This window comes from Rhynchophorus ferrugineus, unplaced genomic scaffold (assembly GCF_030347505.1).
Source record: "Rhynchophorus ferrugineus isolate W39M unplaced genomic scaffold, kcgeb_rfMv2 rfM1, whole genome shotgun sequence".
NCBI classification, from domain to species: Eukaryota; Metazoa; Arthropoda; class Insecta; order Coleoptera; family Curculionidae; genus Rhynchophorus; species Rhynchophorus ferrugineus.
In genome coordinates, this window is record NW_027472580.1 from 42992089 (window position 1) to 43015817 (window position 23729).

At 30.9% G+C, this 23729-nt stretch overlaps 2 protein-coding genes across 5 annotated transcripts; both read right to left on the reverse strand.

The window, feature by feature from the left end:
* Positions 1-8270: 8270 nt before the first annotated feature.
* Positions 8271-23708, reverse strand: LOC143197707 (fibroblast growth factor 1). 2 transcript variants are annotated; one of them, XM_076406337.1, is made up of 5 exons: positions 11186-11270; positions 11043-11116; positions 9812-9936; positions 8574-8680; positions 8271-8509 (listed from the first exon to the last, which is right to left on the reverse strand). In XM_076406337.1, the coding sequence occupies exons 3-5, from the start codon at positions 9930-9932 to the stop codon at positions 8336-8338; spliced, it is 402 nt and encodes a 133-aa protein (XP_076262452.1). In that variant the 5' UTR covers positions 9933-9936; positions 11043-11116; positions 11186-11270; the 3' UTR covers positions 8271-8335. The 2 variants fall into 2 exon arrangements, with proteins under 2 accessions (XP_076262452.1, XP_076262460.1); XM_076406345.1 differs by lacking the exons at positions 11043-11116; positions 11186-11270 and adding an exon at positions 23647-23708.
* On the reverse strand, positions 20404-23638 carry LOC143197683 (fibroblast growth factor 1). Of its 3 annotated transcripts, none has more exons than XM_076406314.1 (4): positions 23195-23635; positions 21978-22210; positions 21696-21805; positions 20404-21375 (listed from the first exon to the last, which is right to left on the reverse strand). In XM_076406314.1, the coding sequence occupies exons 1-4, from the start codon at positions 23326-23328 to the stop codon at positions 21181-21183; spliced, it is 672 nt and encodes a 223-aa protein (XP_076262429.1). In that variant the 5' UTR covers positions 23329-23635; the 3' UTR covers positions 20404-21180. The 3 variants fall into 3 exon arrangements, with proteins under 3 accessions (XP_076262429.1, XP_076262436.1, XP_076262443.1); XM_076406321.1 differs by lacking the exon at positions 23195-23635 and adding an exon at positions 22675-22876; XM_076406328.1 differs by having other exon boundaries at positions 21246-21387; positions 23195-23638.
* Positions 23709-23729: the final 21 nt, after the last annotated feature.

A 23729-nucleotide genomic window follows, 5' to 3' on the forward strand; every position in this document is an offset into this window, starting at 1 on the left:
TAAAGATATCCGAATAGCAATTTGGAATGCTAATGGAATCCAGCAACATCATGCTACCCTACAAGTATTCCTAGATAGGTAAAAAATAGATATTTGCCTAATATCAAAAACCCATTTTTACAAAAGAATCCTTAATAAAATTTAGAGGATATATATTTCATCATACCATACATCCAGCTAACACCGCTAGAGGAGGAAGTGCAATAATAATAAAAAAGAATATTTCCCACCATTAAGATCCCGGGCTCAGTACAGCAGAAAATCAGGTAACAGCAGCAACTATAATATCAAGCAGATACAAGGTTACAATAGCCGCAATTTATTGTCCTCCAAGATACACTCAAAAAAAGGAAAATTATTTGAATGTCCTAAGCAAACTGGGAGAAAAATTTATAATTGGAGGTGATTTCAATGCAAAAAAATACAAGATGGGGATCCAAAATGATAACAACTAAACATGTCAACTGGACAACCAACTTATTGGCCGACTGATCAAGAGAAAACAACAGACCTATTAGATTTGTTCATAGTAAGGAACATAACACCCGACTATATAAAAGTCGAAGAAAATTTTGAGCTAAGATCAGATCATACGTCAGTAATCATGACGTTGAGCGAAAATATAATAAGAAAAGAAATAACCCAACGTTAACAAACGAGAGAACAGACTGGGAAAAGATTTGCTGAAGAATTGAACAAACGAGTTCAACTCAATATACCCCTCAAGACAACTGAATAATTAATCTTGAAGCAGAAAAATTCGTAGTAGATATTCAACAAGCTGCTTGGAATAATACTCCAAAAATTAAGAAAAGAACTAAAGTAATTAATTATCCAAAAGAAGTGAACGAAATGGTAGCAGAAAAACGTAAATTACGAAAAAAATTGCAACAAAACAGAATATCTGAAAATAAAAATTGTTTAAACAATATAACCCAAAAACTGAAAAGAGAAATCTGGAAATTAAAAACAAAACCATAAATGACTATCTGAGAAATTTAACAGATGATAAAGAAACTGATTACTCACTCTGGAAAGACACAATATATTTAAAGCACTCATGTCTACACAATCCACCTATAAGAGACCTATGTGGGAATTGGGCACGTGACAATCACCAAAAAGCAGAAGCATTTGCTAAACATCTAGAAAAAACTTCCAAACCAAACGAAACTAATATTGAACATAATTTGCCGGACATAGAAGCTGATAATTCGATGATTGAATTAATCACGTCGAAATAGTTAGCCAATATTATTAAAACTGACATTAACCCCAGGAAATCACCAGGCTACGATTTAATAACAGGAGAATTACTGCAAAAACTACCAAGAAAGTGAATTATAAAACTCACCAACTTGATCAATACAGCATTTAGATTAAAACATGTCCCAGACATTTGGAAAATGGCGGAAATTATAATGATTCCAAAACCTGGGAGGTCAGCAAACGAAATAATAGCCTATAGACCTATATCACTGCTGCCAGTAATATCTAAGGTTTTTGAAAAACTCCTGTTGAAAAGAATAAAACCCTTCATAGAGAGAAAAAACCTAATACCAACACACCAGTTTGGGTTTATTAACAAGCTCTCAACAATTGACCAGGTCCACAGAATTCCAGAATAAGGTCCAAGAATAACATTTGTTATTGAAAAAGCCTACGAAAGTAAAAAAGTATGCTCAGCTATATTCTTAGATGTAGCACAAACCTTCGATAAGGTTTGTCATGAAGACCTTGTTCATAAACTACAGAAAATGCTACCAAAACAACACACCGAACTATTAAAATCATACATTACAACCAGAATGTTTAGATTCAAACAAGAAGAAGCTTACTCTACAATAAAAGAAACTAAAGCAGGTGTACCACAAGGAAGTGTACTGGTACCAATGCTTTATCTACTCTACACTTGTGATATACCACAAATGGAAAATATGACGATGGCTACATTTGCTGATGATACTGTGATTATAGGTGTCGGAGACAATAGTGAAGAAGCCTCACGAAAATTACAACAGGCAAGTGGCAATATAAATAATTGGACACAAGCTTGGAAAATAAAAATTAATTAAAGTAAATCTGTACCTATAAACTGTCACCTATAAACAGACCGTACAAGCACCAATAACATTAAATAATACTATCATTACAACATAATTATAGCAACAACGATAAAAACTTCGCTGGAAGGAACATATAAAGAAAAAAAAACTGGAATTGAAATATAGGAAAATGTACTGACTAATTGGAAGAAAACCAGAATTATCAGTATATAATAAATTGCTATTATATAAGCAAATACTGAAACCTATATGAACATACGGAGTTCAATTATGGGGATGTTCTGCAAAGAGTAACATAAATAAAATACAAATTTTTCAGAACAAAGTCCTTCAAATACTATAGGACTGATTACCTACATCGAGACCTTCAGATACCCCTAGTCATTCAAGAAATCAAGAGAATTACAAGGGGACATGGGGAAAGACTCCATTGTCATACGAATATTGAAATATTGCAACTTTTGGATACCACCAGAACAGGATACAGGGTCAAAAGAATCAAACTATCTGATCTTTTGTAGTATTGTGTAGTGAGGTTCATATATTAAAAAATTTAGCAGTGACATGTATAAACATTATTTCACCAGAGACTGAGATAGGGCCGATGGGTCCTCCTAGTTATATACCTAGATTTAAGTTATCATAAAGACAAATTGTGGGTTAGACGGAAACAACTAGTAACAATGTATTAATTAAATAATAAAAAAAGATAAAAAAATTATTTCGTGCGCCATTTTTAGCGTGCCTAATGTAGGGAACAGTGCATTTAGATTTTTTTAACGTTCAGATATTAACTTATTAGTTCCTTATAGCATATATAAGTCGGTAGTACATTAAGTAAAGTGAATTATGGATATGGGAAGTGTTTTGTACCTAAATGCACAGATAGTAAAGAAATGCAGAATCGTTTTCATTCGATGAAGTATTTAAAAAATGGTTAATGATGTTAACCATCCCAAACTCACTGGATTAAGTATCAAAGATATTTATGGTCGTTACAGCGTATCCTGTTGTTGTAAGTTTGGGTAAGTTTATTCATATTAGTAATCATATAAAATATTAAATATTTGCTTTTTAATTTTAGAAATTAATCCTCTTTCGAAAGAAGCTATGCAAACGGCGATATAATTTTATTCTTGGATCAATTTATTATTTTTTATTCTTGGATACTATATATAATAATTTTATTTTTGGATATTTGATAGGTGCAACTCCACTAAAATAATTGCTACTGAATATAAATCTTTTAAGAGGATTAACCAAAGTAGTAGGAATTTTGGTGCAAAGTGAATCAGGCTTAAAAAGTGCTTAAATTTTATTGCTCAAGTATTTCAAATTTGTTAATGTGCCTTCAATTGAAAATTTTATAGCTATCTTGAGAAGGTTAATTTCATTAAAGAAAAAAAAAGTGTAATTATGGTAATAAATATATTAGCTTAAGGTTGCTTAACGAAGATAGATTGGATTTTTTTTTGGATCTATTAGAGCTCATGGATTCAGGAATATGCATCCTTCGGCTAGTATGATTGGAAATCATTTAAATCGCTCATCATAAGTTAGTTTTTTCATCTCATTCGCCTTTTTGTCTTTTATTCGCAAAAAAAATTTTAACAGGAAAAAACCCAAAGTTGGTTTTCATTATAAGAAAACGCAAAAACAGAACTGTAGAATTTTACAGGGCTGAATATATTTTCTGCTTATATTCTTAAGTATCTGAGGATACCAACAAATGCCTTCTTTTTCCCTTTCTGGCGATATTTAGTGTTCTAACTTCCTGCTTATTTTTTTTTTCAAGACGGTTGACATGAATCTCAAGCTTTACTGAACCGATTTACTAAACATTTGATGTGCGTCTTATGTATACATATGATGTAATATGTCCTTGACTATCCGATCATCTGTTTCAAAAACTACGTGAATTGTTAACAAGTGAGACGGCTTAATCTGTTTTCTAATAGACCCTCAGTGTCGCTTTGTATCGCCGTTCAATAAATCGCCACTTCTCTCCATAAAATAAAAGTCTAAGTAAAATAATGTTTTTCTTATACACGTTCACAAAATATAAATTATGTTCTGCTATTAAAAAGAGCCGCAGAAGTAGAATATGCAATATTGTAGAAAAGACTGTTTCTTTTTGTCAAATTTCTGAGCTAGAATAAGCCTTAATTATTTTTATTATAGGGTGAAATTAAAAAATAGGATATTAATAAAATATTTTATTTTATAATATTTGCATAAAACATTCCAAAAAGCACTATCTAATTTGACATCTAATGACGTTTTTTTTTTGATTCTTCTACATTGTTATAGCTTTAAATATTATTACACAATACATTAAACGTTACTTAGTACGTAACTTACCCTGTAAAACAATATTTCCAAAATATTTTTAAAAATATATTAAAATTTTACACAAAAATAGAAAAAACAAATAAGTTATCCTACAAAATTTCAAATCGAAAGAATCGAAAGAAATGTCCAATAGTCCAGTTAATTCATTATATTTATATTTTGTGATTACCTTTTTGTTTGAATGGAATAAATTTACCTATAAAAGTAGCGTTTTGATGTGGACGACTCGCCTTACAGTATGACAAAATGGCTATTTATCGCCAATAAAACTACAACTCTACATAATATCACGGATGAAGGCATGATTTTCAAAGTAAGCAGAGCATTACAATATCTATTTTAGCAACTGGAAACCAATCGAACGAATATGGGATTAACTAGTAAAATATTTAATCAGCTCTTTTTCTATTGCTAGAACTCAATATTAAGTAGTTATTTCCATTACAAATTCCCAAAGCGGTCAATTTAATACTTTGTTTACATATTGTCACTATAAGCTTAGATTCTTGAAATCCTTTTCGAATATTCAGTTAAACTGGTAAATCAATTATTATTGTAATTGAGGCTTGTTGTAGACAATGAACTGGCCATGATGCGGATGAAACCAATGTGACCAAGTGATGAAACAGAGTTATTGACAGTAATGAGATAACTGGACAATATAGAGAAGATGAAAAACAAAGAGATAATACCTACATTTTTAGGAAATCTGAAAAACATTCCACTACGCACCATATCATGACGCCAAGTTCCAGTCATGGTACTGGATATGAATTATCTCATAGCAATACAACAGAACATGAACGTTGTTCTGAAAACAAAATAAACACCCCAGAAATGCAAAATACTCCAGTAATATCTACCAATTGGAAACGAAAGGCACATATAGAAGGACGGTCCTGTTTAAAATAGGATTTTCCACTAAAAGGGGAATACTTATGATAGAAAAGGTACACCAGTGCCAAATTTCAATAAGCGAAAATAAGAATGTAGCTAGACAATCACTTCAAAAGTCGGATAAATCGGTTTAGATACTAAGCTAAATTGTATGTATATAGTAGAAATGGCGTAGCAAATAGGCTAAATAAGGTTTTTGTTAGTTTTTATTTACTTATTACAACGATTATTATGCACAAACCTTGTTTTAAAACGTTTTTTTGTGTTAAAAACCGTTTGATTTTCGAAAAAGTTTGATTAATTTTGACTTTTTAGTGAGTTCCTTATTTATTTTTTGAACTCGGTTCAATTTTTTTATTAAAAATATTTTGTTTTTCTCTTTTTAGTGTTAGATATTTACTCGATAATTTACGCAGTTATTTTATTAAGTATTACAATGAGTAGGTGTAAGGGTACAGCCCGTATGAAAAAAAAAAGATAAAGAAACAATGATTGAAAATAAGGAACGCTTCAGGTCCCGGAATCCCCTACCTAGTCTAGTTGGTTTGACAAATGTTCTAACCAAACTAGAACAACAAAAAAAATTGTTTTGCCCCCATCCGGAATCGAACCCGCGACTAGCGTGTGTGAGATGAACGCTCTAACCGATACACCACAGAAGCAGTAACCTGCAGTATTTCTACGATTTCTCATGTGATATGGTTTGTGCTTAAAAAGCAAACTGAATGTTTTTTACACCAAACTACTTCCGATTTTCCATCACATAAGTTCAGTAATTACATTATATACAAATATCTGATTATTTCAGATAAAAAAATATGTGAAAACTCTGCATGCCTTTGAAATTTGAGGGTTTTCCTCGATTTGCTCGGATTCCACCATCAGATTCTCACTTGGTTCCAATAAGACCACCTCGGAAATGCACTCGAATAAAAAAAGAATTTTGAAAATCGGTACATAAAAAATATATATACAGCCGAACATAGAACCTCCTCATTTTTTGAAGTCGGTTAATAAAACGGAAATATTCCATATCAAGCAACCAGGAATAACTGTCAGATCTGTGAAACTAAAACAGAAGATATACAAACAAACTCAGCGGGTAGTGGTATGGGTTAATCCTTTAGCTTTCCGACAATAGCGTACTAGGGTCTCGATGGAGCTATCTTTTTTTAATTTATAAAATAAAGGATAGTATTCATTAAAATTAAGGCAATTAAGGTCGTTAAGATTTTTCTGTAAAGTTTAGTAGTATAGATTTATGATTAATTTCAGGTTTCATTAGTAAATGCACTTCTTAACAGAGTACTAACAACCAGAATATTAGCCGTTAAAAAATAATTTCATAGAATTTTTATTCCTCATTTGTTGGTCAGTTGTTAGTTTCCAGGTGAGACACAAGACAAAGTAGAAATCAATAGAACTAAAGATGAGTTATCTGCAAGGGTGAGATCAAAGAGTGAGATAAATAAGCAGAGAAGAGTGCGATTTTATTTTAAAATGTAGGTAAAGAAATTATTGCCTAAGAAATTGTAAAGAAATTAATTAGCCCGGTGTATTTATTGTTTTTGTGATATATACTTTAGGTGAGAAGTAATAATATATACAGGAGTTAAAATGAACCTAACATCATACATTGCATAGAACGGTACACGTAGGACAAATAAAAGAAATTATGAACCATTAACAGTACATTTGTAAACGTTTTAAAGCATTGATAAATATTAAGGTGTTTAATGATTAATGCAATAAGATATGTGGCTATGTAACATTTTATTATTTGAACCTTGTGTAACAATCGCTACGGCCATTTACGTCACCACGCATTCACCTACAGCAAATTCAAAGGTTGGCTACGCTGATGGATTAGTACCATGCGGTTCCTGGCTATAAAAGACCACCACGATGACGTCTCGCTCTCTTTTCTTCTCTCTGTCCCCTTGTAACAGTACCACTTCCACAGCGCTACCGTACTTCACTTACCTAACCTAATATCCTGTCCATTGTCCCGTCGACCACATATATCATTTAATATTGCAATAAATAAGTTTTTATTCAATCAGTTATTTCAATTCCCGTGCGAATTCCTTCCACAAAATAGTAATGAGTGTTAAAAAACAATCGCATCGACAGCCACACCAACCGATCGAGCAGACGAAAATTCCTGCACTTGTATCAATTATTTTGATTATATACATTATAGACCTACGTTTTGAGAAGTCAATAGTTAATTAATGATTGTACATCTATGGTATTAAACAGTGGGGTACTACTATCAAAAATAACATAGATGTCCTCCAGAGGTTCCAGAATAAAGTGTTGCGAGTCATCGTCGATGCCCCATATTATGTGTCCAACAAACTGATTCAGCGCGATATACCCTTAGAACCCATAACGAGTGTGATTCGAAGTGTTAGTGCGAAGTACTCTGAAAGACTATTAGTGTATCCCAATGCACTCGCCAAACAGTTAAATATGCGCGATGATGGTGATGTGCGTAGATTCAAACGCAAACTACCATAAGAACTGATTAATAGACACATAGAGATTTAATAATTTCTAGAATAAGTTAGAGTAGTCTTTAGAATAAGTTAGAATCGACTTTAAAATAAGTTAGAATAGTATCTAGAATATAAGTTGTGCAGCAGATCACTTACTGAAGTGATCTTCTACATGTCAGGATGGTTATATTATATAACGGAAATCATATAATAATACTTATTGCCCACCGGCAGATTGTTGACGTTCTAAGAGATTAATAAAAAAAAGATTATACATATAATACTTATAATATTTTGTTATAATGTTCAGTGACGTAGTAATTTTTACTTATTAGTTAGTTCTTAAGATAGTTATATATTTTAATATATTTTAATATACAGACTTTTATTATTTTAATTAATGTTAGGTATTATATACATTTATGATCTTATATTGAAAATACTGCAAAACAAGTTTTGGTAACATATTTTTATATTAGTCGTTTCTTCCAATTTAGTAACAATAAATCTTGTTCCTAACTACCTCATAGGTAAAAATTTAACTGTAGAATTTATATGCTCCACTGGATTAAGTATTGGCAATCCTTGATCAGTAAGTCCAATAAAATACCCCTGATAATTCCTAGATTCATAAGTATTATAAGAGCCAACGAAATTCTCTAGAAACGTAGTTCCAGTGTTTTCTCGATTGGTCTGTAAGAAACAAAATGTGCATAAATTAAAAATCGTAATTATTAAAATATAAAATGTATCTTACATCGCCCCAGACCTGTCCATAGACACCAATGCATAAAAATCGGTTCGATTGGATACCACGAATTTTCACTGAACCAACGATATCACCCGACGATAATTCTAATTTAGCTGAAAATTATTATTATTAATAGTTTTTATACCATCATACCTTATTCTCATACATTTTTATTTGTTAAATTCAAAAATATTTTTGGTGATATGGTGGCGATATATCGAATAAATTAATAAGATAAGTAGATAACAGTTGATAAAACATTCAAGTAGTATAGTATCAAGTAGGATAACTAAACCAGAAAATCTCGTAATATAATGTTAATAGGCTAGATGACTATTTTTAAAAAACCATTTTATAACACTTCTGCAGATTTACTTTACCTGCAATAAAAGTTATTTCTGCAAAAAAATTAATTTGAGAGGAAAATTGATATTTGAAATAGGGTAATTTGAAATGTGCGCTAAAATGCTGCTAATCAGCGCATGACGTAGTTGTTTTGGTTCCACTGGACAGTTTGTACGGTACAGGTATTATTTGTACTTTATTATGGTATTTTTGCATTCTAATTAAATATTCTAATGTGTGCCAATCAAACTGATTCCTTGTACACCAAATTAAAGATACATATTTCATTGAATAATGTAATTTTATCAAGTTAGTATAGCCAGGTATGTGTGTGTAACAATACGTACAGAAAATGTAGGAACCCAAATGTTGTCATTGAAGTAAAGTAGAGTAATAGAAACTAAACAGAGATCTAGTTAAAGAATTTATAAAATTAACTTAATATATTAAAGCATCTCTAAACACAGATTTTGTAAAGTACTTGAAGCAATGCAGTAGCACATACTAAATTTATAAGGCTCACTCACTTCAATTCTATAAAAGTTCTTTGTAAATTTATTATTCAATTTACTGTTACCATCGACGAATCAATTCTAGGCAAATTTGGTTTCTTTGCCTTTATAAGTCGCAGTATAATTTTTTCATTCATAATTTTCTTTACGTTGGTAGTACAAACCGATTTTTTAATGTAAAATCAAAATAAAAAATACAAATAAAATCAATGAGCTCTAAAAAATTCAAACATTCAATTGCCGAAAAGATGTTTTTGTAATGCAAATTTTGAAATTTTGTGTTCTTATCTCTTTTAAAATCTTAGTAGTCCTACTTTAAATTTCTTTTTTTATATATCTATGAATCATCTAGCCTATTATTAATTGTAGTTTTAATAAATCACTTACTGTAAATATCTGACATATCCTGTGTGCCATATACGTCTCCGTCTTCAGAAATTCTCAAAAGATAACCGCTTTCCGAGTAAAGCTGAATCCTATTGCCAAACATGTCGTCCATGTAAGCCATTAATCTTTAAAAATAAGAGCACCATTATTTAAAAACTATAAGTAATGAATCATTACGTAATTATAGTTATTTTATTAGGTATATTATATTTGCTATAAAAATTATTACATTAAAAAATAATTACACTACCAAACAATAAAAATGTACGAATTCAAACGTACCTTATTATCATGTATTTTTAATTGCTAAAATAAAAAAATAGCAAGTAAATTTGAATTATTTATTAGAATAATTATAAAATAATGATGATTATATTAGGAATATTATAACCGCTGTAAAAGATACAGATTTCTGATATAAAACCTTTTTTTGTTATATTTTAGGATCTTCTTTTTTACCAAGTAGAGTTTATCTGGACTGGACATATTGTTAACTACGGTCCTCGACATTAAGTCTAACGGCTGGCGAACCATCCCAGAAGACATGCGTTATTAACCAGCCTGGTTACTGGCGTGACCAACTTGCTTTAGGGACAATCACAGTTATAAATAATCACAAATATAAATTTACGACCACGCCCCATCAGGATTTAACCTGTTAATAAAATTTGATTTGATGTTGATATATATTTCATTATATTTGGATTTTAGGTAATATTTTTACCTTTTTGTTGGTAACAAGGTAAAAAATAGGTTAACTTTGTGAAAAACAGACAATAAACGTATATAACTTATACAGAAGCTCTAAATATATAACTGTATACATTCTAGTTAAAAGCAATGATGAATCTATATGTCAGACCGAGGACTTTTCAATTGACCCATTATATAACATATATAACAAATTAATTTTGATTATAAATCGCGAAGTGTCATATTACGAAAACGTAGGAAACTGCTGCAAACAAAAAATGGCGGCCAAACAGAAAAAGGAATAAGCGCATCATAGAAAAGAATTAAACAAATCAAGTTCCGCAAGTGCCAAGAATATTTAATCATAAATTATCTAGTAAATATTAAAGTATCAAGTAAATATCAAACAATAAGCCGTTTAAACATATTTGCTGTAATTAGCCATTTTTAATCTAATAAAAACAGATTAGTTTATATTCAAACTAAAACATACACCAGGTCCTATCTATAACACACATATTAAAACAATATTAATCACCTGTTAATTAAATAGAGATAAGTTGCTATAAATGTTTATATGCTTTCAGCTACTTGATCCTAGTAACGTTTTAGCTGTAAGAAAATATAAAAAAATATATTATTTTAATAGACCTTTGCAAAAAAACATTTTAAATTACTAACCTAAACTGACTAAGGGACTAGATGCCGTGTAAAAACCGTAAGGATGTGTTAACAACAAATTGCATTTTTGTTCTAGACGACAAAGTAAATAAACAATCTATAAATAATCTATTACTCTAGAGATAACATTAGAAAAATATTCTGATAGACATATATATCGCATGTATTTGTTTGAAAGGTTATTTTTTATTGTTAATTATTTAACTTTCAAAGTAAAAGTAAAGTGTCCAAATGCGTATTATAATTATAATATTGTTGTAACTTTTACTTTACTTTACTTTTTTAAGATAATTTATATACTCACTATAAAGTCTGACTAATTACATGTTAACTAAAATGTAACTAATTCTCAAACTACAGTAAAAAGTTGAAGAAAATTAGGTTTTTCTATACTACTCCAAAATCCAAAACCATTTCCAAAATCATGGCATATTGATCGAACTAAAAGTAATTCACCCAAAATTATCAATTACATTTGCTGGAGTAAGATACTTTAATAAAAAAAATCAAATAAACAATGTTAAATTACACGTATCGTATTTCTTTAAGAAAATAACCTGAATCAACAAGAATCAAGAATACCGTTTTATTTCGTAAACTGCAATTATACGTTGTTGCTGCATATATAGAAGAAATTGTATTGCATCATTTGAATTCGGCTGTAGATATCCATTTGTATTTATGTATATGGATTTTAGTCAAATCAAACTTGAGAATAGCAAATGAACAATTAAGGACAAAAACTTATCCAGCAGGTGTCTGAAGTTTTTTTTTTGTCCTGTTCTATTGAACTAACATAAATTTACAACATGCGTTTACCGCAGCAGTAAAAAGATCGTGCAGTTCTTTACCACTACGGCTACAAAGTTGACTTACGTCGTGTAAAACAAAACAGAATAATCATCTCAATCCTACTAGAAATCACGCCTGATTAACGAAGGAAGCATTTTCAAATTATCCCTACATTGACAAGTACTGTCGGTGGTCTTTACGGACTAACCTAAATTATTCACTGAATTATGCCTAATACATTTACCATATCTACAAATCAGTTAATATTCATTTTCTCCTCATACATTCTAACCTAATGCTCATGTTTAATTCTGAATAATTACGATCATGGAGAAGAATCATGAAGGTGTTATGGTCGACAATCCTTCCTTCCACATATCCAAACAGTTCTTGATGGAATATCCTTCTTGATCAACATGTCTATTATAATAAGTCTTTGCTACCCCCAATATCAACTCGATTAGCTTGAAAATACAATGATGGGAAGGAAGTCGTAATACTATGTGGCCATATTGTTCAGTCATCTGATCTACTGTATATCTTTTTCGGGCTTGTTTCTAAAAGAAATAAATTGCAAAAATCCAATGAAACATTTCATTTATATTTACCTAGTAACAATTTGAAATAGTTCATTCTTTAACATGGTTTCTTCAAAACGTATTTTATGTACTTTAAGCCTTTATTCTTTAATTGCAGCCTTTGTTGATGTACTTGTTAGTTCTTTAAAAGCTGATTTTCATACCACTGCAAAAACAAGTTATGGTTAATTTCTCCATGGTAGTCACTCTTGAACTTAGTGGAAAACACTAAATCTGTACCAGGAATAAAAAGATTTCATTTATATTCATGTTTCCAGCATGAAGTCAGATATACATGATATGTCATTCTTCATGATATACAGTTATGTCTGTAATGAATTATTAATAAATGTTATGACTAACTAAACCTAATCGAAAGTTATTCTCACGTTTACCTCTTTCCATCAACTTTTGTTGCCTTTATATATAGCTCATTTATTACCATCTTGCCCTGAGTGACCCAATGTACCATTCTGAAATATCCACGTCTCATCTAATTATACAAATTGACTTCTATTAAACCCATTCGTGGGTTATCTTTACACCACTTAAGTCCTATATTACCCAACAATGTATGAAGGGATATTCAACATCCCTCATCTAGCTGCATATCTTTCAACTTTTATGGATATTTTCAAGACTAACAATTTTCTCTGAAATAATTATATTAAATTATGTTTCGATTGATAAAAGTTCTTAATGTTTTTGTAAATTTCTTATATTTGAACTCTGATACAGCTAACATCAAGCTATTCTTGATTCATCACCCGTTTCGCATAAAGACGGTTTTGGTGAATTTACCGTTATATTTTTTTTTTTTGAGATATTTTAGAGACCTCCCGTACTAAAATTCAGTGCAGTTGTAACACGCTAAAAATATTTTCAATACCAACCGCGGCGATTTGAAATCTATTAAAACAAAGCCTTAAAACTACATTATAATATTTTGAATAAGTTTGCGTACGTTTGACAACCGTACTATTTTGACAGGCTAGTTCTGTTTCACGTTCGAACTTATCGGACAGCATTATGTCTCTTTTTAACTAGAACAAAATGAGAAGGAAAATATTGTCTTATTCTGAAACGAATTCAAAAATTGCGGCTGGCAATACAATAAACATCTTGATGACGCATATATAAAAAAAACTTTGAATAGACTATATATTATGTTCTATGTATTCTGATCATTTTGGCGATGATGAAAAAATGGCGTTAAAGTAAATCAAAAGGCATTATATCTGATGTACGCTAGTTCTGGTCTTTTCTGTAACAATATGCCATTCAAATTATTCAATTCACGAGCAAGACTATCTCCAAGAATATTCCGCTTCAATATCAATGTAAATAGCTCTGTAACTAACTTTTTATAACCAACATAACACTTTTCAGCGTCAGTCACAATACACCACACAAAAATATTAACTGCCGGCTTGGTGGCGCAGTGGTAAAGGCGGTAAAAGGGACTGTCCTCCTACTGTTGCGTTCAACCGCGGGTTCGAATCCTGCTGGGGCATGGTCGTAAATTTATGTTTGTGATTGTTTAATATTTGTGAATGTTCTAGGTAAGAGTGTAAAATCTGACAAGGAAAATGATCCCAGTCACGCCAGTAACTCGGCTGGGTAAGACCGGATGTCTTCTGGGATGATTCCTAAAGTTGGTCACTCGCCAGTCGGTAGGCTTAATGCTGAGGACCGTGGTTCGGAGCCCACGTTAAACTTCAGGCCCAGTCCAGATAAACCCATAGGTAAAAGGAGACTTTAAAATATATATAAAAAAAATATTAACTTTTACCTTGCAAGCAATGAAACCACTTTGTTGAAACGTCTCCAACTGGAATTATCAGCCAATTCGTATTCTAATTAGCCTTATCCATCTCATGTAAATGCCTTAAAACAGTTTATTAATCAACTGCTCAGCTATCTGAAAGGTCTTTGAGGGTTTGATCTAGATTATCGGCCATTAAGTTTTGCAATGAATTAGCCGTTCTTTATGAATGGCGTTAAAATCACCAATTTTAAATTATTAAAAATCAAAACTGACAATTTGAATATGATAGAGCAACATCAGCATAAGATTCTAAATCTTTGATGGGCTTCGGCCGGAGATTAGATTAAATCAAACAACAAAAGTAATGAAAGTGAAAAATGCAATATTGTTCCAGTTTATTCGTCCCATGCACATTTTCTAGGGTCACATATTTTCAAGACTTTCTTATTATCACAGATTTCTTTATACGTTTATAAACAATATTATAATTGCTCAAAGACGAGTTTCCCACGGCCCTTTAAAAAACAGATGTCATCGAGAATTTACAGTAAATTATTAGATTTGAAACCAAAATATCTTTATAGTATTCTAAAAAATAATTTACTAGTAGTTCCACAAAAAATTTTCAGGCATAGTCAATTCAAATTGGGAATCAAATTATTGTCTGATGAGACCTCTTATACCTGCCTTTCTAGCTCTTCCAAATAAGACTTGGATATTCGGCTTTCGGATATAGAGACTTTCGGCAATAAAATACGATGGTGCGGTTAGACAACGATAGAGTCGCAATGCTCCTGATATTCGGTCAATTCCTATTGGATTAAGATTCCATGAGGTTTTGATCCATATCAAAAATAAATTAACATCACACATTCGAATAAACTATTAATGACTCATTTAGTTTTACTACAAATGCCACGCCCACTCTGAATTCTCACATGCACAACAACAAATATTTTCGAACTTCAAAAAACATTTCATAAAAAATTTCTTAAAAAATATATCTTTATTGCTCTTGGTAGAGTCTGCCCAGACGGCAATAAGTATTGGTTGTGTTTATATTATATATACATGGCATGTAGAGAATCACTTCATTAAGTTATTCTAAACGTTATTCTAAAGTCTATATATGTCCAATAACCAGATCGGATGGTATTAGGCGTTTTAGTCTACGCACTTCACTGTCACTTCGCATATTTGACTAACTAGCGAGTACATCGGGATGCACTGACGCTCTTTCGAAGTATCGCGTTGTATTACTTCAATTAAAATATAGTACGCAGCATCGAAAATGTCACACAACACTTTATTTTGGAACCGTTGCATGATGGATATATTAAACTTGCTAACGGTTCCCCATAGTTGGATTCCATATGACCAAATAGGCTTGAGTATAGATTTATACAGTAATATCTTGTTATCTAATGATAACTTGGATTTGAGCCCGATAAGCCAATACATTTGGTTTGGTTAGGTTAAGTCCAAGTTGTTTCCGTTTCCGTTGTTAGTGATATTGTGTAAATTTATCACCTCGTGGCCTTGTTCAGCTAGGGCTATCTCAATTTTATTAAAGTCCGTCGCGCGGTGCAACCCTTCAAAACCTAATTGAACGTTTTATCAGATATTGACTTGAATGCGTGATATTGCGTGTTACTTTTGTCTAGTTCTTTCAGTAATGTTTTATAGTGTTCCGCGTCGAAAACTTGTATTTTCATGGTTTCGGAGTTTACTGTTTTTATTATGTAATTATTGGTAATAGTTTTCAGTAGGTTGTGGATATATTTTATAACTCATAACTGATAAACCGTTATTGGTAGTGTCTTGGGGACGACTTTTTCCGGGCTTGGTTGTATACTGGTTTCGATTTCTTCCAAGAGGCCGCATAAGCTGTCCTTTGTTTCTATTGGTTTTTGTAGCTAGTAGTCACTGATCTTGATTTGTTTTCGGGCGATCTATTCATCTGGGCTCCACAATCGTTTTTTGTTTATTACAGTAGTTCATTCTGTTTGTAGGGTATGTGTTATGGACTGTTCACTTATACGACAATATGTAAGTGATTGGGTTGATACAGTATACCATCTTTAATTTGTCTGTTTATAGTCTATTTGGTTATTTCCAAAAGAAAAATATTTATTGGGCGTACCTTTTTTACATTTTTTACATACACTTGTTACACTGATTTTTAATCAAAATAAGTTTAAGAATAAATAAAAATAAAAATTGATTCCTTTTTAGCACTGTCAATAGAAGGTAGACAAGTAATTAAGAAAAATGATGCGGCGGTCTTAATATCGGGCCATGTTAACTTGTATTCACTACACTTTCGGTCCATTGTAAAACGGGCATCTGTTATACATTTCTAAACCGTCTCTTAAATAACCGTCTAATAAGTAAATAATAATAATAAATAACAAACAAAACACTTATTTTTTATTTTTTGTTAAAAATGGTACTTTTCTAGAGCTTAGATCGCGTTGCAAATACGTCTTCACCCTACGAAGGTTGAAACTGAACTTTAAAAAATAAGAAAATACGTAATAAAGGTTTATTAAACTTAAAATCTATACCATTTAATAACTATAGGGATTCGCAAATAATGTGTACAGCGGGATGAAAAACTGTAAAACAATGGAGTTTTCAAACTGCCTATATACATGTAATTGATTTTTTTTCCATCCTACTATTCGAAATTCATTAATATTAACGCTTTTTCGACGCATATTAATGATTCAGTAAATATAATTGTAATGTGATTAATTTTGTTCCAAATGATAAGTGTCTAAAAACATCTAATACAATAAACATCTGAAACATATCCTACAGTCGATAGACAAAATAATATGAACATCATGAACTATATAATAGTTAATCTTCAGTGAAAATAATGCGATGATTATGTTGGCTCATTATGTATAATGCCTCATTGTTTACTAACAAGTCTTGTTGGACCACCAAGTCATCAACTATTGGCCAGAAACCAACGAATATTAAAACGAAATAAACTACCGAGGAAAAAGTGACAGTGCAATTCAAAGCTCACTTAACTAATACTATTTCTACAAAAACAGTATGGCGGGAGCTCTACAAAGCTCATTTATGAAGAGGCTCCGATTACGAAACCCTTTATAACAGGAACCAACGCTAAGTTACGAAAGAAATCGCTCAAGGTTAATAAAACCTGGACTCTTGATGAATGGAAGAATGAGTTATGGTTCGAAGAATCATCGTTTACATTGTTATCTGGATTTATATATTGAGAACCCCAAAAGAAGCTTATGATCAGGACTGCCTATTTCTTACGGAAAATCATGGGGGAGGTTCTGATGAATATCTCGACACCCTCAGTGATGAAGTTCCTACTATGAGTAGCACATTGCTGTCAAGTACTGCCATATTCCAAGATATACATTATATGCGAAGCATATTCCCTAGCCAGCACAATTACCACTTATATAACTATAACTATCATATAATCCTAAAATATAAATAAATAACTGCGTATATATCTATAAAGATGACGAATCTTAAATATATGCCGACAAAAGTGGTTCGTACGCGAAGAACTTCAAAGCAAATTATCGCCTCTTTCTTCAGAATATTTACACATGTGGCAACCGTGTAGTTAGAGCAACGTAAAACGGTGAATTATGAATAGCATACAATCATTTGTTTACCAGAAGTACTTCGTAAAATACGAAAAAAAAGCGACGAATGAAGATCTTTTTTGCTTAATGCAAGCTTAAAACATCGGTCGAAATAATCAATTATTCGACTGGACAAAAGATTGAATTGATGAAGCATCCTCCATACTTTTTTCCCATATCAAGAATAAATAGCGTGACCAACGTTTTTCGATGCCTGAGGAACCAGTTGATGCATTCAAAAATCATTTTTGGAGGTACCTCAATCAGAGTGGCAAAAGTATTACGAATAGTGGTTCAAAACAATAAAGCCATTTTCGTTAATAAATTACCATCTTTTCATTATTAGACTCTCAATATAAATAGCTACCCTCGTATTTAAACATAAATTAATATCATAACAATTTTAAAAAAAATTAAAAATTGAATTTAGAATCAAATAATTTTAAGTCGGCTTGGTCGGCGCAGTGGTAAAGGCGACAGGACGGTCTACCTACTGTCGTGATAGTCGCTGGTTCTAATCCTGCTGGGGCATGGTCGTTAATTTATGTTTGTGATTATTTAATATTTGTGATTGTCCTTATGCAAAAGGGCAAAATCCGACAAGGAAAATAATCCTAGTAACGGCAGTAACTGGGTAAGACCGGATGTCTTCTGGGATGATTTCTACGTTGGTCACTTAATGCCGATGACCGTGGTTCGGAGCCCACGTTAAAACTATAGGTGCATTCCAGATAAACCCTCGTTGGTAAAAAGGAGACTAAAAAAATATATAAAGAAAATTCAAAATGTTTTAAATTCGTTATATAATTTGGATAGTGAAAGATACAAATCTAAAACATACTACACTTTTTAATATGACAATGAAGTTTTGTTTGAAAAACCTGTTTGTAACAAATGTCTCTTTTTTATAAATTAATTAATTTTCATTAAACATCCTAGAAAATAATGTTATAATAATGACGAAAGAAATAATTATAGTAACGCATTCACTTTTCATTAATTGTAATTTTTATCCTAGATACTGACAAAAAAGCTTTTTTTTTTTAATTTTAGAGCCAATTTCAGACAATACTGTATTTTGTTCAAAGGTTGTTTTTTATTTCGATTATGAACATATCTTATAAAAATGGACAGACAATACTTATAATTTATAGGACAACTAAACCAGATCCATTTCTTGCATACTTGTCAATTTTTGTTACCCTCACAATAACAAAAAAACGTATACATACACCATACCTGATGTTAGATTTAAGTCAGGATAGGGCCGGAGTCACTAGAACTAACTGTGCGATCTGATACCATTCCCATGATAGTGCCAGGAACATTGCTTGTACGTCCATAACCTTATCAGATTAGAATCTTTGAAAGAAACTATTCTGAGATAGATATTCTACCAGGATTGTCAATGCCAATTTATTATATTTCGGTAATCGAAGCCAATTTTCCAAAATTGGAGTGAAACATTTACCGACTCTCCACGAATTCGTCTTAAAATTATTTTAAGGAATGAAACAAGTTTCAACCGTTTAATAGCATTTAATTTTTATATTTTTATCTTTCCATAAAATGAAATAAAGTGCAATGTTATGAACTATTACGTTTGACTATTTTCCATATTTTTCTTGCAAGCATTTCGCTTGATGTTAACCCATCAACCACTTAACACTGCCGCCCAATTTCTTAATCCATTTCCTTGTTGCTAATAAAAACACTACAGTATCTGTATTTAGTCAATTGTAGTTCTCTGTTCTTAATTTTTTAATACTAAATGTTCAGTCAACCCACGAATTCGAAAACGGTATCAGCAAGTAAGGATATCACAATTTTTATGTTTAGGAAGTATTCTCCCGCAGCGTTTTTAAGGAAAAACACATCCCATTAGCATTCATCATCAATGTTATCTTCATGAAGTTCAAGTCCATGTTGGTCTCAAACATCAAATCAAACTCCTTTGGGTTTGATTCCCATGAACTGTTTATTTTGTCGCAGTTCTGATTTACTTACAACTGATGTAGAAATAAATACCGTTATTAATAAAATGATACAATCGTATAAAAATGGACAATAATATTTTATAGAATTCGAATATGGTATTGAAGTATGGAAAGTATTGAAATATGATCATTCGGTATCAATAAGTAACCTAAAAAATGTTTTGAAATAATTATGCAGGTATTTGGATTTCTTGTACAAGTGTTCCAACCCGAACTCAATATTCCCCCCCAAGGAATTCCCCACCTGTTGGCAACACTGGTGTCTACCTAACGTTGGTAATTTTTTCAATAATATATATAGCTGACCAAAATACTTATCAACTGCCACATAATAAATATTACTTGAAATTTTATAGGAAAAATGTAAACAAAACGTAAAAATGTAGTAATGTCTCTATACAGCAGCGTAAATTACAAATAAAGTAAATAAAACAAAATGTATTTTCAAAAATATATATTTCATATTCCTAGCTGATATATTTGAAAACATTTTACAAATTAATTAAACATCTAATAAATGCTTTTGTATTTGTCGTTAGAATGTGATAATATGTATGTTAATACTGTTTTAACTTATAACATCTGTTTTTAAAACTGAATATAAAAAACATAGTCATAAATAAAATGCTTAATTATGTTTACTAAATAATTAAATTATGGGAAATAAATCTACACATGACTATAAAATATGTGTTGTACCGACATAAAAACTTATTATTGTCCGAAAAAATAATTTAAAAAGTATACATAAGGATAAAAATAATCGCAAATTAATTATTTTTGTCAAAATAAAAAATATTAATATCATTCCAATCATTCAGAAAATTAAAAATATATTAAGACCTTTTTCAAATTAACTGTTACAATAAAGAAGGTATTGCTGTAACTGTATTTGGCTATTCGTAATAAAATATATTGTACACATTATTTCATTTAACATCAACATATATAATTAAATCTGGAATATAGACATTTTTTCAATTATCTTGTATCCGCCGTTATAAAACCGTACGAAAGAATAGCAATTCTAAATTAACTAAAATGTAAAATAAAAGAAAGAAGTGTCGATTATAACACTAATAGGAACGAACTACGGTTTTATAACCTTACGTAATGTTATGTTAAAATATTCGATCAAATATGGGTTTTTCGTAGCTACCTATGATGAACAAAAATATAACAAATATTAAATAATTTTCCAAAAAAAAATACTAGGTTATTGGAACCTACTCCTGTTGGGTAAGAATTTCACGGCTTTTTGTCCGTATTTGGTTTTTGGACCCCGCTTAAATTTACCAGACTTTTTAATTCCAATATACCAGCCCAGGTGGGCGTACAATCTCGACAAGTAGGCGTTATACGATCCTTGAAACGATTCAATAAAAACAGTTGAAGGAGCACTCGGATCAGGCTGAAATTAAAACTAAATATCAACGTTTTATAAAAAAAAGGCTTAACACAACATACATATTTTCTAAAATTGATTAGTCGATTAATCAAGTTCTTTAATTTTAATAATCTTACGGAAATACATTCATGATTGATCTACAAAAATTTTTTATAACTATTTGTTAAAATAACAACGCACAAAATTCAACAAATATCAAATTAATGATTAATATAGTAGTTAATTAATTAATTATACAAAGATTATTCTAGGTTATGACGAAGAAAAGCACCGTTATTTATTTCAATTAATTATTTTTTGTTTTCAAATAACGTAAATCTTACTTCAGCATACAATCGTCCTTTTTTGTTCATAGCCACAAACATATTCGTAAGCAATCCTTTAATTTTGACATGCTCTGGTAACAAACCTCCTGTTACAATTTCCAAAAAAGCTAAAAATAACATAAAGTAATGCAAAAAATTAAAAAACAAAAGAATTAAATCAAACAGTACAAAAAAATTTAATACGTATTGTGTTGCAATATTTCCAAAACATATTTTTCACTCAAAATATTGTGACATTGTAAACCATAAATTCATTTCTATTTCTGTACAAGTACATACTGTGAGGATCAGAATCATCTTTGGTTCCTCGTACACGGCCATCTGGATAAACGCCTAAGTAGAATCCGGTCGTTGCAAAAAGTTGCATTTTCGAACCTAGAGTCGGATTTCCCCATTGTGCGTTAGTAATATCTACATAACCACTTCGAAGATGACTCTGAGAAGAATTAACTGGTGGCCAAACAATTCTCCTTAACGGATGAGCAGATGATGAACCGTCACCAACGCCATACCTGAAATAATTTCAGTATAGTATAAACATTTTATTTATAATAACTGCGAGTTAATCTTCCAGCATCAACAAGTGACAGCTGTACTGTAGAAAAGAGATAGCGTTGAGATATGGGGCGTAACCTATGATATTTAGCTTAATAAGCGACTAAAAATGGTTCAATCAAAAATAATGGGCGTTATTTTGAACGCAACGTTACATTGAATAACAAGCAGAGCAAATCAGATTCAAAATCAAAGAACTGTACTATTTAGACGGAAGAACTCATTCATCGAAGAGGTTAATTTATCAATGCTTAATTAAGTCTATTTAAAGTAACCTAATTAAGTAATTTAATTTTAATATGGCAATACATACTGATATATTTATCCTGAACCTGTATTGCTTGTATATTGAAAATAACTTTCGAAAACATTTGGGATCATTTGTTTTTGTTAAATTCAAATAGAGCTGTTGCAAACTTACGTTGAAAGTACTTCAACCATAATTAGTGTTGGCGTATTCAACGTCTAAGTTTCAAATAAATATCAAAGACCGCTCTGATCAAATGAAATTAAAGGTTTAGTGATGGAAGAAACTATAAAACTGGGATAAACCACTATGAGAGATTAATATTGATTTCAATTAATAATTGGTGTTTATGCCTCGAATACCAAACTATCGTCGTACAAACAGAAAAAAAGAAACAAATATAACTGCTGCAAGAGTTTGTATTCGCAAGTATTACCATTTATTCTATTAATTTTATTGCTTAAAGTGCTGTCACCTATTAAGTATAATATATAAAATGTATGCGTCACATTAAAAGCTAAGAAGTACATGTTAAATTTTCAAGATTTATATCAAAATATTAATGAAAAAAAGCAATTAAAATAAATGAATTATTGAAAAAAAACACCTATGAAAATGTCTTCCTTACATTTTCACAAAATTACATTAGTACTATGAAAAACATAAAATATTAATAAAATTACCGTTCTCTTACCGAAGGTGTCTTCTTTCCCGACTAGAGGTGGCATTATTCATCATTGAAATATCGTCATGCTCGTCAAATGACAAATCGGATTCACCATCAGAACTAGAATCACTGTCCGAAACGTTTGACTGCGCGTTATTCATGTTTTTAGTGTAGTTACAAAAACACCTTCATTCAAAAATCAGCAAACGCATTACATGTATTAAATGCACGTGCAATATTAAACGTAATATGTTATACGCTCTCGTCTGGAATTCGATATAAAACATGCGAAATGCCGCGACTCATAAGATGAATGAAAACTATCGAAATTAATTAGAAAATTCTTTCTAAAAATAAACCTTCAAGTATACATTCTTAAAATAAATCAATATGATGATGTTTATGTAAAATCTGTAGATGTTACGAAACTATTACAGAAGTATTATGTCAGAAAATGTAGCAAGAGCTAACTTACTTACTCTGTTTATAAAACACTTCGAAACTCATTAATTAAAGTACCACTGAATATACACCTTTAAATTACTACAGATAAAATGTTTAC

Excerpts from the sequence above, each read along its gene's own strand:
- LOC143197707 (XM_076406345.1), bottom strand. The coding sequence starts at position 9,932 with ATGGCTTACATGGACGACATGTTTGGCAATAGGATTCAGCTTTACTCG. Across the intron at positions 8,681-9,811 it reads GGATATGTCAGATATTTACA|CTAAATTAGAATTATCGTCG; the intron begins GTAAGTGATTTA and ends AATAATTTTCAG. Across the intron at positions 8,510-8,573 it reads ATGGACAGGTCTGGGGCGAT|ACCAATCGAGAAAACACTGG; the intron begins GTAAGATACATT and ends TGTTTCTTACAG.
- LOC143197683 (XM_076406314.1), bottom strand. The coding sequence starts at position 23,328 with ATGAATAACGCGCAGTCAAACGTTTCGGACAGTGATTCTAGTTCTGAT. Across the intron at positions 22,211-23,194 it reads CGGGAAAGAAGACACCTTCG|GTATGGCGTTGGTGACGGTT; the intron begins GTAAGAGAACGG and ends AAATTATTTCAG. Across the intron at positions 21,806-21,977 it reads AGATGATTCTGATCCTCACA|CTTTTTTGGAAATTGTAACA; the intron begins GTATGTACTTGT and ends TGTTATTTTTAG.